The 16,840-nt window shown below is 35.5% G+C and overlaps 1 protein-coding gene across 1 annotated transcript in view; it reads left to right on the top strand.

The window, feature by feature from the left end:
- Window positions 1-16,606, top strand: part of LOC128219351 (L-lactate transporter-like) — a 28,627-nt gene extending 12,021 nt beyond the window's left edge. The window contains exons 5-12 of the mRNA XM_052927158.1: window positions 152-278; window positions 1,619-1,746; window positions 2,386-2,503; window positions 3,699-3,821; window positions 4,635-4,776; window positions 5,651-5,739; window positions 8,801-8,900; window positions 15,782-16,606. Coding sequence (XP_052783118.1) covers window positions 152-278; window positions 1,619-1,746; window positions 2,386-2,503; window positions 3,699-3,821; window positions 4,635-4,776; window positions 5,651-5,739; window positions 8,801-8,900; window positions 15,782-15,840 — 886 coding nt within the window. The 3' untranslated portion in view covers window positions 15,841-16,606. The remainder of the gene's footprint in view (window positions 1-151; window positions 279-1,618; window positions 1,747-2,385; window positions 2,504-3,698; window positions 3,822-4,634; window positions 4,777-5,650; window positions 5,740-8,800; window positions 8,901-15,781) is intronic.
- The last annotated feature ends 234 nt before the right edge of the window (window positions 16,607-16,840 follow it).

Here is a 16,840-nt window from a genome sequence, read left to right on the forward strand (position 1 = left end):
TAACAGTAATTAACGTGTCCCATGAATGTATTATTTAGTAAGTAGTTGAGGGTGTATCACTCAAAATTTATGTTTGTTTTACATGTGTATGTATTGATTTTAAATAAGAGTGTAATTTTAAATGAATTAAGACATCTGAGCCTTTCTACAGCTACTTCACTGACCAGGCTTTGCTGGACCGGGTACCACGCGTGTTCTTCCTGCTTGCCGGCATCTACATCGCACTGCAAGTCATTGGAGTGTTTCTTACGTCACCAGTTCCGCCGGAAAACGACCATGTACGGTGATATGTCTAAATATGATAACAATTGAAGGCCATATTGAAGAGAACACCTTTCGTATTTGTATAAATTACCTTTAACATTCAGACTAGGTGACGTGTAATTAAATGTCAGGATCCATGTTTACGAAAATCTTTAAACCAAGCCTAGGAGAATCATTCTTAATACAATATATTACAAATGCCCTGACCGGGACTCAAACCCACAACCCGTGAAATGGACTCGCTTTACAATGAAACGACGACGATCTGTCCGACTGACTTAGCCGAACAGTCACCTAAAATAGCTTTACCAAAGCATATAAAGTTGATGTCCTACGTCTAGAATGAGAAGACGGGACATTGTTTTGCAAGATTGTATTACGTCTTATTCTGATAATTCTCAATGTGGAAGAGTCTTTGCTTTTTAAACCGCCCGGAACAGGAGAACCTTTTTGATATACTAGTACTTAGAAATGCGCCTACCAGGACTTGAACCCACAACCCATGCAATAAACGCGCCTACAAGTGAGCCACATTGGTCCTACCGACTGAACTAGCCGGTTGCCCCTTCTCCGACCGCCCCAAATATATTGTTATTAATATCCAAACTAACGCATATATTGTTGACGTGGTTCCCGCTTAACGCGAAAGACGGGAAATTAACAAATCATTATATATTACATTTATCTTTTCAGAAATCGGTTGATTACTTACGAAACTTTGGAATAATAATAAACGCATAAATTGTAACCATCATAAGTTTTCTAAACTATATCATACAATAAAAAAGGCGTTTAAGTTTTGAAAATCTGAAATTAGGTAAAAATCGGCCCAGAAAGTTATATACAGCGTTGATGGGACACCGACTTTAAAGGGGCTAGACACCAGCTGATACAATTGCAAGAAAAACAGAGACATTTTTCAAAAACTAATATTAAATTGATATCGGTCTGTACAACTCATTTGATCTTTCTTACTGATGAATCACATCAGTTACGACACATGCGTCTTTAGCAGTTTTTGCGTATTTTTCCAAAACGACATTTACAGGTTTTGTCTACCACTTAAAGCCAAGTTAATTGAAAAAATCGTCGGTACATATAACTGTACTAGTTATGTGGCTTACACATGCTAAATATACACACTGTTATCTGGGAAACCATAAATCAAGTAAAGTTATGTGTTATCGGTCCCATGCTTATATTGTCAATTCTAGGCTAAGTCTGTGGAAAAAATGTATTTGCCGATTTTGGGACCATCTGGTGTCTAGTCCTTTTAAGAAAATATTTTCTATTACGGAGAATACGAGGGCATAATATACCATTCTAAAATACGTGCATATGTGTCTGCCCACAGATACGAGTGTCACGGATGCGGGAAGATCAACCGTCAGGTGCAGTCGACGATGGGGCGGCCTCGTCAGACAGAGCCGGTTTTGACGAGTCTGTTAATATCTTTGGCGATGAACATCATAACAATGACCAGTAACGCGTTTTTGGAAAATTAATGCACCAGTCAATTGTAACCTAGGCCTCCAGGTCCGGGAAATAGCGGGGACTTTGACTTTCGGTCCAGCCAACCCCGGGTAAAATCCCCGCCCGGCTGGTACACACTGCTGGTAAAATCCCCGCCAAATGCCACCGCACCCCAGGAACCCTAGGTTAGTCCCCCCCCCCGCTTTTTTGGCGCGAAGACAAATCACCGCATTTACCCGGCACTTTGGGGCCACTTGGAACGCAAAACACGACCCATTATCCCGGCTATCCCTGGTATACACCCGTACCTGGGGTAGGGGCCGTGGTTACAATTGACTGGTGAATAACAACATATTTGCGAGATGGTCTCAAATTGTTTTAACGGTGAATGTATTTAATGCTTGCGAGCTTGTGTTTATTCCGACCTGCCAAAAAGTGCAGGTTCGGGATTTTCACTTTTTAGTGTATGTTTTCTTTACCATTTTGGCATTTACTGTTTTTTCATTCGGTGCGATTATGTATATACCAAACATGCGACGGTACTTCACCTCGCAACATATGTTATATCAGCCAGAGGGCATATTTTCGATAGCCAAACTGTTTATAATATCGCTGTCTACTTCATTGTTTGCTACGTATTCGTTGCAGGGCGCAGACAGTCTGGGGAACCGTGAAAGAGATCTTTGTGAACAAGGACGCGTGGAAGATCCATCTCATCATACTATTTGTTTATGCGGGAATGCAAGTCGTACATAGCTACTACAAGGTATGTTTTCAGTATCAGATAGCGCCAGATGATTTTGGATTATGGGAAGTATCAAATGTGTGAACTCAAATTGAAAAATTAATGGAATATGCATTGGTAGTACAGTACATTACACTAAGAATGGTACAAACCCTTGGAGCTATTGAATTTAAAAAGACCGAGAGTAAATTTTGTAAGCTTTTGGCTGGTGTTACATTAATATTTTACCCCGTTGAAAACCAAGTTGAAAACTGGCCCTAAGGCATTTCACGCGGACTATGAGCACTCCGAGATAATGAGAGTATTCTGCCGATAAAGTATGTATGCTTCTGAGATCAGCGTTCTCGGTTCCATTGCGATTGTTCATTGAAAGCAATATAATATGCAACAGTACCATAGCCCATTCGGAACTCCTCGGCCCTTATTTATCGAAAATAACCTCGGATGTATGCCGGTACATTAGTAGAAGTAGTTCGTAAAATTTTGAATTATATCATTAATCTAATGTAGTAGTTAAGCTTATCTTTGTTAATCTAAGTTTAAATTGATTGCCATTGAAGTGTATTATTGCAAACATAATTAAGATAACCTAGAGTTAAGTCATTCCCCTAAACTTTAAATTTAAATTAAATTACAACGCGATCTACTTGCAGCGAGCTTAAATATACCTATTTCTGAGTATGTAAACCGTCCAAACACATCCGAGGTTGTTTTCGATAAAAATTGGCGAGGAGTTCCCAATGTACCATAGCCAATTTACTATTTGTTATTGTATGCATAAAAAGATAACGAACGGCTTTGTAAATATTTGTTCCAATATTTGTTTATTTCAACCTATATGCTTTTATTTCCAGGTCACAAACTTATTGTTGTATTGTTGATGTTTTATGTATGTTTGTTATTCATGTCGGAAATAGTTCATTGGGCTAATGTTTCTTGTTAACACATACCCGAATTTAAATAAAGATTCCTGTATCTTGTATAGCCCGCTGCATTGGCATATTAGCGGTTTATAATGTACAACTAAGTATCATGTCACCGCACCCCTGTCCTCTACAATATACATGGACTTTATTGGCACTGCTTGGTCTTGGCATCGAACAAACGTCCACAATACGTACCATCTACTACTTAAATACAACATTTGCATTTCTTTGTAAGTTAAAAACGGTTTGAACCAAACTAAAGGCACGTCTTTTCCGTCAATATATTGCAGATCTATGGACAAACGTTTATCAAGAACGACACGTATTTGGGTGTAGTCGGCTCCATAGCATCCGTGTTCAACAGTTTTTGTAGACCGCTCTGGGGAGTCGTGTTTGACAAGAAAGGTTTTAAGGTAGGACCATCTTGTGTTGCACCCATTATTATCAACGTTACTGTATAGCTGATTGCATAATCATTTCGGGTTTCCAAGTCCTTGTATAACCCTCTTTTCGTTTATCGTTTTTTTTTAATAATTGATAATGAAAAAAGAAAATCAAACACGCTGCATTATTATTCGGTTATAAATTCAAAAAAGGGCAAATGTACTTCATTTCGTCACCACTGACCATCCCAGTACATGTGAATGGAAATAAATTTAAATCGGAATATTTCAGCTATGGAACACCTCTAACTGCTCAAACATGTTGACCAAGAAAATATTTGTCATCAACAAAGTGCAGTATTCAAACAGTTTTAATAAGTGCTTATGACATTCATGGCGATTTTGTTGATACCGAATTAGTTTAAGTTTGGGTTTCGGCGGGTTTCGGCGGTTTGGGAACCAGTTTCAAGACTTTTGCTTGAAGTAACACATATGGTTCTGTGTACAACTTCAACAACATGATTGAGCTTTTGCATATAGCCAGTATTTCTCATTTTCTTCAAAATAATGAAACCGCCGATGATCGTTTGCCTGTTTTAGCTAAATGGTGTTTCAACACTTGGATCACTGTCAAGCCATGTTGTTGTTTCAAAGTGAATTAGTTTCCGGATGGAACGAACAGACGATACCGCCTCCAAATGGGGTTTCAATACTTTCAAAAACCAGTTTCGGTTTTTGTACAACAACCAATTAAACTTGTTATCATTTATTTGAATTAAAAACAATACATAACCATAACTAGTATATAACCAACAAAAAAACACCCTTACTATCCACATTTAGTTCACCATGACGATCATCTTGGCAATATACGTAACGCTGTCTTGCACCATCATGTATACTGAAAAGATCACTGCCCATAACCAGGCCTTCGGGGAGGCCTGCTTCATGATCTGGATATGTGGAATGTACGCCATGTTTGCAGGTACAGGGATACACTTTATGGTTTCATAGTTTGTTTAAATGCATAAAGGCTATATGTCCATAAGCATACATCAATGTAATTCATAATATATAATTATATATGCAATTCTGTCGATCCTTGGTAATAACATATATTAATATATGTATAAGTATTTCTGCTAAAAAGGAAACACAAATTGTACATAGACATTTCACATAGACTACAGCTTAATCATAGTGAGGGGACAGTGGTTACAAATATTATTTGAATGTGTTATGTAACATAATCATATTATACAATACGATGACCGAAGTTGTTTCAAGTTATTTCTAAGTATATTGTTCAATAGATGCTAAATATCAGGCTAAAGCTATAACACAGAGTATTTTATTGTCACGATTTATTATACTCAGAGTCATATAGTTACTATATATTTGGCTTAAACTTCAACACAGGGAATGTTATTGTCACTATTTTTCGGGCTTAAACTAAAATACGGATCTTATATTGTCATTTAATATCAGACTCAAACTACACCTCAGATTCTTTTATTGTCACTAAATATCAGGCTAACTGTCAGACACCGCAACACAGAGTATTTTATTGCCTTTATGAATCATACTTAAACTACAACACAGAGTATTTTGTTACTTTATATCAGGCTAAAATATAACACAGAGTATTTTGTGTCACTTTAAATCAGGCTAAACAACAGCACAGAGATTTTTTGATACTGTATATCAGGCTAAAAATAACACAGAGTACAGTTGTCACCTTAAATCAGGCTAAACAACAGCACAGAGTATTTGTGTCACTTTCTATCTTTCGAAATTGAACTTGCGAGAACAAAAGAAAAACAAAAACGTAAGCTGACACATGCTCTTCTGTTTGTCAGGTCTGTGGTCCGTATGCCCGACTGTCTACAGTAAACTGTTTGGTCCGAACAACATGGCAGTGTGCCTGGGATTTCAGTTCCTTGCGCTGGTTTGTATTGTCTCAAACAGATGGATTTCCTTTTTAGAAAAAGGGTTGTAATTGGATGGCTGCATCTATTGTTGCCATAGATTAACAAAATAATGTAATTGTATGGCTGCTATGTATTGTAACTGCACATCAACAAAGTACTGTCATTGTATGGCTGCAATGTATTGTAACTGCACATCAACAAGGTAATGCACTTTAACAAGGTAATGTAATTGCACGGCTGCAATGTATTGTAACTGCACATCAACAAGGTAATGCACTTTAACAAGGTAATGTAATTACACGGCTGCAATGTATTGTAACTGCACATCAACAAAGTACTGTCATTGTATGGCTGCAATATATTGTAAATGCACATCAACAAAGTAATGCACTTTAACAAGGTAATGTAATTGCATAGCTGCAATGTTTTGTAACTGTACTTCAACAAGGTAATGCAATTGCATGGCTGCAATGTATTGGCACTGTACGCCAACAATGAATTGCAATTATTTTTCCTACAAAGTATTGCAACTGTGTGACTTATGCTGATACTTTGTCGTATTTTGTGCTTTGTTGTCAATATCAGTCAGATATGGTGAATATTTTTACTACTTACTTAAATTATTAATACCTAGTATCGATATAACTATGTCAACAACAACAACTGATGGATATTGATTTTGTTAAAAGACGTGGCACCTTTGCAGATTATGTTTTTAGTCGCCTCTTCCTTTTTAGTTGCCTCTTCCATTCGATCTGTGATGTCTTGTCGTGTGTAGCACAAGGAAATCCATTTATGATCAATCTATTTAATCAGAAAAACACTTGGCTACACAATAAAAAATAAAATAATGATATTTGAATGATTTCAGCGTTTATGTTTTATAAATGACAGTTGGTACCATTAATTAAATTGTTGAAAAGTAATATCGAACTTCAAACATCGGTAAATTTATTTTGCCATACAGTAATCCCACATGTCATGTGATGATGACCGAAGACACGTGTCATCATTACAAAATTGCAATTTGCTTAAACTTTACAAAGGATAGTTGATTGTTTACTTTAAAAACAACGGCAATAATGGAAAATCATAAAATATTGCACAAATACGTTTAAAAATCCATTTTTCAAAAAAGACATACATGTATTGCTGAAATAAAGCTATATTTACCTATGTGGTGGCAGAGATCTGCCTGCTGGTCAAGGGAGGTCACTGCGTATGAGATTGAGGTTATATAATACTGCCTGTCTCTATACTTGTATTTGATTCATAAGTGAGTCGCAAACTTGCTTTAGAGCAGGTGATTCCGTTTTCGATAATACCTAAAAGAAAAGTTATTATCACGGTACATGGTACATTATACATGTGATACGTTGATTTCCAAAGGGCCTTTGATTCATTTGTCCATTACAAACTCTGAACAAATGTAATAAAGAAAGGAGTTAGTTGGAAATTTGAAATTTATGTCTTTCTCAACTAGTTTTAACCTCAAGTGAACTCGTATCCCTTTTACCTCGTGTTCCACTGACAGTTTCATAATTTCTTGATAAAGCTATTTTGATACGGTGCATGGTCTGTTTGTTATGATTTTACGTTTGTTTCTCTCGTTCAGTGTCCTTATCTTGTGCCTCCATGGTTTACATTTGAATTGTTGACAACTGGACTTGTCACTATAGATTTCATTTAATTATTGTTAGTTTTATTATATGATGTATATTAAACACAAAGAAAATGTAAACTTAGATAGCTATTGTAGGTCAGGTAATGACATCAATGTTAATGATGAAGTAATTAACAAATAAATCCAGGTAAGGAGATCTGTACACGCCGATGTATTTTTTTATCTTTAAAAACCTTTACCAATACTTTCAAGATCTAATTGTTATAAGGGCATTTTTATTTCAGAAGATATTCCTAATATATTGTGTAAGCTACTCGCGAATAATGATGCGAATTGTGCGGATACCGCTATGAATATCAAGCTGAAAGTAAACATCATTTCAAACTTCCAAGTCGACTGTTGTACGCATAAACATTTAAATTAAATTATAGTTTTTAGAAACGGGGATATGAAAACTAAACATTTAATGGTAACACTATTGGAATACTTCGATTTATAAATCTATTGGTTACCCCTATATAATCTTCATCTGAAGTAAGCTAGCAGTTCAAGCGATGAAAGCTTTGTTTAAGCCATAATTTGGTTTTCCTACCTACAACGATGTTTTCAAACATATCGATACAATGGTTGCACCATTAGTGAATTTGGATTAGACATATTGGGTTCAATAAATGTAACGAAAGTGAAAAGATGCAGCTTCAATTCAATAAATAATTGGGTTGCCTTTGGTGAATGCATTGTGTTGCCTTGTGTTCTGTCTATGTCTAAAAATGTGTTATATAAGAGCATATGCCTGAATACAGATCATATTTCATTTTTGAAAACCTTGATAATTGTAGTAGACACACGTGGGCAACTTACATGAAGAAAACCTTTTATTTGGTTTTGGTTATGCTAAGATTTGAGATATAACTATAACTACATTTATTAATATAAACAATGAGATTGATTGCTAATGAAGTTTGAGATATAACTATATTTATGATTCATTTGAAAACAAAATAATCTGATTGTTGTAGAAGAAAATGGTATGAAGATGATTAAAGTCACCACATTGGAATACATATAAAAAGATTTGAGACTTTATTGAAAATTAAAAAATCACCTTTAAATGAGTTTGCTATTCCCATTACAGAAATCGTTTGCAAAATTTAGAACATAATATAGAAAAAGGTATATAAACATAATCGATGTTGTATTTCCTGTTACAAATAATGATATACTTGTTACAGAAGAGGAGTACCCTGTATTTTTCAAATGGCTCAGATTTGATGGCATTTGCCGAAAATAATTGGTTGTATAGAAACAATTTAAATTAGCACAGTTCTCTTATGTATGCACATATGCACCTTTTTGTATTTCTTTTGATATTTGATATATAGCATGTATAATGGGCTGGAGACCTTTAATTCCAATAGATCTTCGTTCCTTCGATCATTTCGATATGCTTTTAGGGGATCGGTATAATGCTTGGGAACTCCGCTGGGTTATGGCTGAAGAATATAATAGGCTGGCACTGGATGTACATCCTCGCTGGCACCATGGACGCTGCAGGTGAGCACCTATTCTTATTTTTAGAAGCATTTAAATTCTAACAAGATAGTATACATTTATAATAAACTTGTCCGGGAACGTTGCATTAAAAACAGGTCCATTGACTTCGTACTGGTGACATACCACATCAGAAACAACATAAAAAACGGGGCTCCCCAAGATATAACTTTACTTTTCTCAGCTCCACAATACGAATGAAAATAATTTCAACTTAAGTATAATAGTTGGATACATTTGCCTCTTTCCTCCTAGACCTGTATACCCAATAGCTACATAGGTATGGGCTCCATTGCAAGGCTAAAGTGAGATGAAACATTCTACCTCTGCGGTATGGGTAGGGACAAATCCAGTTGTCCACAAACTTAAAACTATCTTTTTTTTGTCCCAGCAAAGATGAAACCGAAACTCATGACAAATGGTCAATTCAATAAGAAGCCTACATGGTAAAGAAGAAATATCAATCAGAAATGTTCGTAGGTTTTATCGTGGACATTCATATCTGTGTGTTCAAATGCAATTTTTATTAATGCTGATGGCAGAGGACCCATATTCACAATGTGTTGAATTTGAGTTTTACACTTGGGCATTTTATTTTTATTTTATTATAAATTATAATTGATATTACATGAGAAAGGATAACAAAAAAGCTGTGTCTGTCATAATTAATTTGTTCTACAACAGGCAAACATATTTTGTCAAAATAAATTACATGATATATATATTTGGAAAAAAATAAAGAATTCAGTTCCGGAGCCTTATCTACATAGAATATAAAAATGACTGTTATATATTCACGCGCATTAGTTGTGGTAATACTATTCAGTGAAAGAGATTATCCTCAGAACAAGGACGATTTTCTTCCCGCAATCCAATGTCGTTGATTTCAAGCGTGGTTGACGGAGAGGTCATTTGCCATCTCGGTCATATTGAGTGGGGTAACACATTATTAACACCTGGCTTGAAAAGAAGTACTGTTGGTAGCATCCACCGATTAAGAACAAAAATTGATTGCACTGTCAACTCAGGGAGAAAAAGATGAACACAATTCGTCATAGCTTGCACTCGGGAATAACTTTCCAGAATGAGTAACTCCACTTAGAGCTACAACACTGAGTCACCAGATATATTTTGATGTCCAGAATAATGCTGCGAGTTATACCCGATATTGAAAAGAACACACCGAACACAACATAACAAGACTGACGGAATAACGTGGATCGCGTGTGACAGAGCTATATACACTTGCGCACGTTGGGGAACCAGGCCCCAATAGTACGAACATACTTAAGTCAAATTTCAAACTCACTCTCACCATAAACTCATTTCACCATATAGAAGCATAATATTCTTAATAAATCTAGCATGTTTTATACTTTTAAAAACGTATTTTCTCATAAAATGTGTTGATAAAAAAATTGTGTCAATATTTAAAAAATAATAATTCTAGAGCAAAATGTATACTTGAGTACTTTATAAAGCGTACAGAATTGTACTCAAATACATTGTTTGGCTGTAAAATATATTTACCTTGGAATTCGACCAAAGGCTTTTATCAGCATATTCTATGATATTATGCACTTAGAAAACTGTAAAAAAATACATGATTTGTGATAAAATGTGTTGAGAATGAGTTTGAGATTTGACTTAAGTATTTTCGTGATATTGGGGCCAGTTTGGCACTTACCAGGACTGAAAATCGTTATGGGGCTGATGTAAAGGCCACTGGTGAAGTTTCATTAATATGCATCCCAAACCAACCAACTACATAATGGAACAAAGGTGATAACGCCATCCTGCGAGTATAATGTATAATGTATCCTTCTCTTCGAAGCAAAGGACGATACAAGTCGAAGGATAAGTAATAGCCATCTTAAGAAAATGTACAACCCAAACCATCAATTTGCATGCCTTCTCTTGTACGTGCATTGTACTTTCTCGGGATGTGCGGGACAGCCTTTCTATTGCTTCTTTCAAGAGATCTATTTCAAATCAATCTTCATTCTGCCCTCCATACTATTACAACGGTAGCCGTCGCTTGCAGGTACTCCACGCTCGACTGCGTACTAGTTGTAGTGCCCTTAACTATCACCTCTTTTGCAAAAACATTATAATTTCTGCTCTATGCGAATGTGGTGAAGTTGAAAGTAGCACTCACTTCTTCCTGCATTGTCCCTTGTATACGGATATTCGACAAACCTTAATTCGTTATATGTCTAGAATCACACGTGTTGACATTGATATCATTCTCAACGGTGATCCCACCCTTAACAACGAGAGCAACTCAAAAATCTTCAGTTTTGTTCATAACTTCTTACAAAACTCGAAACGCTTCTGATTATGCTTTATTCCCAGACTTGACCATTTCTACCAAACGGTACAGGTACCCAACTATCATCAATCTAACTACCATCAAACTTGCATATATTCTCACTCTGTCTTCTTTTGTTTTAATCCATGCTCTCTTTTCTTCTTTTTGTTACCGAAATCATCATTTTTATACACTATTTCAAACGCTTTCTTTCGTTCTTAAGTTAATATTCTGCATGTTTTCATTAACAACATATATACATATAATTAAAATTGTCTAACCTTCTCATTACTCTGCATAACGTGTAACTTAATTCTCACGGAGAGAAACTTTATAAGCTATGCTTTCGTTTCAATCCGATTCAATATATTAATGCAAATACTTAAATTATATTTCACGTGTATTATATGTATATATAGATATATTGAATAAAATATGTTTAAACCAATTTACATGAAGGAAGAAAGGTGTTAAAGTGGCATTCTTATTCAAACTCAATACATACTCATGTATAACAAACATACATTTTGACTGATAAACCTTAAACTACTTACTAAATAAATAAATGCATTTATGGAAATATGTATAACTGATAACAAGTTTGTAACCCTGTATGTAATAATAGAAAACGCAAAAATATTAAATGATTGGTGAATGCTAAAAGATTTACTGTGATCTATTATAGTCACATAAGGTAGAAATATTTCTGCACATTTCTTTCAAATTAAACTCGATATCCTTCATAAGGACCATTGTTTTCGACATTTGTTCACCCTTTTTTGGAAAATTAAAACAATAGTATTAACTATGTTAAATCTTATTTGGGAGTAAGAGTGCATCATTAAGATCAACCTACGAGAATGATGTATAATATGTCGTCCTCCTCTAAGCAAAGGACGATACAAGGCGAACTATTAGTTATGTCTATCTTATCAGCGTTCATCCCAAACAAACCATCTATATAACGAAACAAAGGTGACATAACCATTATACGACTGAAATGTATTCTTCCTCGTACTCTTCGAAGCCAAGGTAAATGCAAGGCGAACAGCTTGTAAAAGTCATCGTATAAACGTACATCCCAAACCAACCAACTACATGACGAAACAAGATGAAATGACCATCCTAAGAGTATAATGTATAATGTGTCATCCTCTCCGAAGCATAGGACGATACAAAGTGAACCATAAGTAATTTATATGTTATCAACTTGCGTAGGACAATACATCGCATAAGGATAAGGTTGACCTCTCCTCAAAATGTGTATGTACATTCCAAAACCAAGCTTCCAATCCAGCATCATTGGACTGAGTGTCTCGATGTTAGTCCATATTTGAAACTAATGAATATTCTTAATGGCCAAAGTTAACGCTGGCAACACCTACCTTCAACAGTGTCCAAAAGGACACACCTCAGTTTAACAGATGCATCGGTCGGGCTTGAGATGAGCGTCGAGCAGGAATATATCCTCACGAAAACACGAAACGTTTAAGGACACAGCTAACTCAAAGTTGTACACAGGGTATCGTGACATTTTTTGGCTACTTCCAGACCTGTATCCATGAACTTCAGCCTCTGTTAAGGAAATAACACCACTTGCCGTCAGAGAACAACGCCGAATCCATCGATTTACTGTTCCTATCTATAGACTGCAGCCATTATCCATAGGTCGTTTTTGTGCCATTAATAAATCTGGAATATTTGACCCATCCATAGAAACATACTTAGTTTGAATTGACTCTAGCGAGATCACACCATCGATACCATACTAAAATTATACGTGTGATTAGCCTAACACGAAGTTTATATTTTCTAATTTTGTTTTTATCATATTTTAATAAAAGCGCATTGATAACCAAGTAATAGCCTACCTATTCAAAGGGACGCAACTAAGGCAAGCGGACTGACAAAGCAGAACAGAACATTTAGTCCAGTGACCACCCATGTGAGATTAAAACACTAGCACAACAACTTCTCAGGGATTTTGTGTTGTATGAATACCTCGAAAGGCGAATAATGTATACTTTATTTGTTAGGTTTCAGTATTGAACGAAAAGAACGTGCGCGGCTGTTTTAAGTATAGCTACAGTTTCTAGCCATTATCAAACAAAGTTCTTGCTGAATGTAAATAATAATTAAGTGCTACACCTTTGTGACCATTTATAAATGTCTAAAATATAAATCGTATCTGTCATGTTTTCGTTCAGAAAAACGATTTTAATGTTCCGGATATAAAAAATAAGCAATGACATTGCTTTGGCGATTGTCTGTACACATTTGTGAAATGGACGATATCATTTTATTTTGTTTCAGCGTTTGTCTGAATATTGTTTTAGTAAATTGTTTTATAGCGATTGCGTGTACACATTGGTTCAATGAACACTGACGTTTGTTTTAGACTTCTCAAGTACACTGTGGTTAAATGAACACTGACTTTTGTTTTAGACTTCTCAAGTACAATGTGGTTGAATGAACAACGACGTTTGTTTCAGACTTCTCCAATACATTGTGGTTCAATGAACACTCACTTTTTTTTTAGACTTCTCCTATACACTGTGGTTCAATGAACACTGACGTTTGTTTTAGACTTCTCCAATACATTGTGGTTCAATGAACACTGACGTTTGTTTTAGACTTCTCATATACACTGTGGCTCAATGAACAATTACTTTTGTTTTAGACTTCTCATATACACTGTGGTTCAATGAACACTGACGTTTGTTTTAAACTTCTCATGTACACTGTGGTTCAATGAACACTGACGTTTGTTTTAGACTTCTCATATACACTGTGGTTCAATGAACACTGACGTTTGTTTTAGACTTCTCATATACACTGTTGCTCAATGAACAATTACTTTTGTTTTAGACTTCTCATATACACTGTGGTTTAATGAACACTGACGTTTGTTTTAGACTTCTCATATACACTGTGGCTCAATGAACCCTGTCTTTTGTTTTGAACTTCTCATGTACACTGTGGCTCAATGAACACTGACGTTTGTTTTAGACTTCTCATATACACTGTGGTTCAATGAACACTGACGTTTGTTTTAGACTTCTCCTATACACTGTGGTTCAATGAACACTGACGTTTGTTTTAGACTTCTCCTATACACTGTGGTTCAATGAACACTGACGTTTGTTTTAGACTTCTCATATGCACTGTGGTTCAATGAACACTGACGTTTGTTTTAGACTTCTCATATGCACTGTGGTTCAATGAACACTGACGTTTGTTTTAGACTTCTCATATACACTGTAGTTCAATGAACACTGACTTTTGTTTTAGACTTCTCCTATACACTGTGGTTCAATGAACACTGACGTTTGTTTTAGACTTCTCATATACACTGTGGTTCAATGAACACTGACGTTTGTTTTAGACTTCTCATATACACTGTGGTTCAATGAACACTGACGTTTGTTTTAGACTTCTCCTATACACTGTGGTTCAATGAACACTGACGTTTGTTTTAGACTTCTCTTATACACTGTGGTTCAATGAACACTGACTTTTGTTTTATACTTCTCCTATACACTGTGGCTCAATGAACACTGACTATTGTTTAAGACTTCTCCTAAACACTGTGGCTCAATGAACAATGACTTTTGTTTCAGGCTTCTCCAGTACACTGTGGTTCAATGAACAATGACATTTGGTTCAGACCTCTCCAATACACTGTGATTCAATGAACAATGACGTTTATTTTTGTTTCAGACTTCTCCTGTACACAGTGGTTCAATAAACAACTAATTTTGTGTCAACGTTCGCCTGTACATTGTGGTTCAATGAACACTGACTTTTGTTTCGGACTTTTCCTGTACACAGTGGTTCAATAAACAACTAATTTTGTGTCAACGTTCGCTTGTACATTGTGGTTCAATGAACAGTCAGCTTTGTTTCAGTGCTCGCCTTTACACTGTGGTCCAATTAACAATGAATTTGTGTCTGCTTTCGTCTGCACGCTGTCCAATGGACGATTACTTTTGTTTAAGCGTGTGTCTGTTAATTGTCGTTCAAAGAACAATTACTTGTCCGTACACTGAAGTCCAATGAACAATGACTTTTGCTTTAACGTTCGTCTGTACAATGAGGTCCAATGAGTAATGACTTTGTTTCAGTATTAGTCTACACACTGTGTTTAATTATCACTGATTTTATTTCAGCGTTCGTGTGCACACTGGTGTTTAATTACCCTGGTTTTGGTTCAGCGTGCGTCTGCACACTGTGTTTAATGAACACTGACTTTCCTTCAGCTTTCGTCTGCACACAAGTTTTACATGGTCGCTTATTTTTGTTCAGTGTTCGTCTATACACTGTATTTAATTATCACTAACTGACTTTCTTTCAGCTTTGGTTTGCACACAAGTGTTTAATGATCACTCATTTTGATTCATTGTTCGTCTGCCGATGTGGTTTAATGATCAATGACTTTGTTTCAGCGTGTGTCTGCACACCGTGATTTTATGATTCCTGGTATTGTTTCAGCGTGTTGCTGCACAATGACGTTTAGAATTCAATTTATGTTCGTCTGCACCTTGTGGCTCAATCATCAATGCCTTTGTTTCAGCGTTCGTCTGCACACTGTGGTTTAATGGCAAGAACATTGATACTGACGATGACATTTAAATGGCACAGAAACGTCAGAGTTCACCACATTGACCTTACTGGCATACAAGAGGATGCTGTTGCTGTTGTTGGTGGTGTTGTTCTTTGATGTTGTTGTTGTTACTTCTTTGAAATGACAAGAACAAAAACAAAATGAAAAGGAGTGTAATTAATAATATTCTATACGATGGTTGTGTTAACATTTCTCTGTTGTTCAGACCTAAATACGTGCCGTGGTATCTATATTTTCAAATATTTTGTTTAAATATGTAGCAGATTACATGGCATAAAACAATTACATTTTACTTTTAGCGCGATTTAAGGAAATTCAATGAATGTATTCAGAGTTGACTTTGATTTTATATGCACTGAATGGGGTCATCATATGAACTTTCTTAGGAAATTCAATTAATTGACTAAGAGGGAGAAATCGAATAAAGATTTTATTTTTAAGAAGAAAAAAACAGTCTATCATTTCAATTCTAAAGGTTTGTTTCAAAAATATATCTTATCACAATACAGTTATGTTTATTTGAAAAAGGGATAGTAAGATACGATCATTGATAAGATGGGGTTATTTGGTCCACTTTATCATCGGGCGTACGACCAAATATAGTAAAATGAAGAATTTCAGTTAAATATTGAGTAAATGTAACAAATTAAAACTTTAACTTACAAAATCAAACGATATTTGCCCAAACCTTTATTAAAAGCTCTTATTTTCGAGACGGATATTAACACTCTTCAGAAATATCAATTTGAAAAAGAAATAAAACGTCGTAAGATAGCATGTGTTGATCAAATGGGGGCCAACTTATTCAGTGTGTTTATACCACGTGATAAATTACGTCATAAATTCTTCTTCGGAAGGCAACATTTTACTTCGATTGAAGACTTAAAACAAAGAATAATCTTAACTATTTCTTTACCATTTTAATTGAAATTAAGTACAGTCTACGCCGCTTACGGAGCCCCGCATTCTGTGTTTACCAGAGTTAGATTGAGAGTTTAGTTTCTTCAA

Source organism: Mya arenaria, chromosome 15 (genome assembly GCF_026914265.1).
Source record: "Mya arenaria isolate MELC-2E11 chromosome 15, ASM2691426v1".
NCBI classification, from domain to species: domain Eukaryota; kingdom Metazoa; phylum Mollusca; class Bivalvia; order Myida; family Myidae; genus Mya; species Mya arenaria.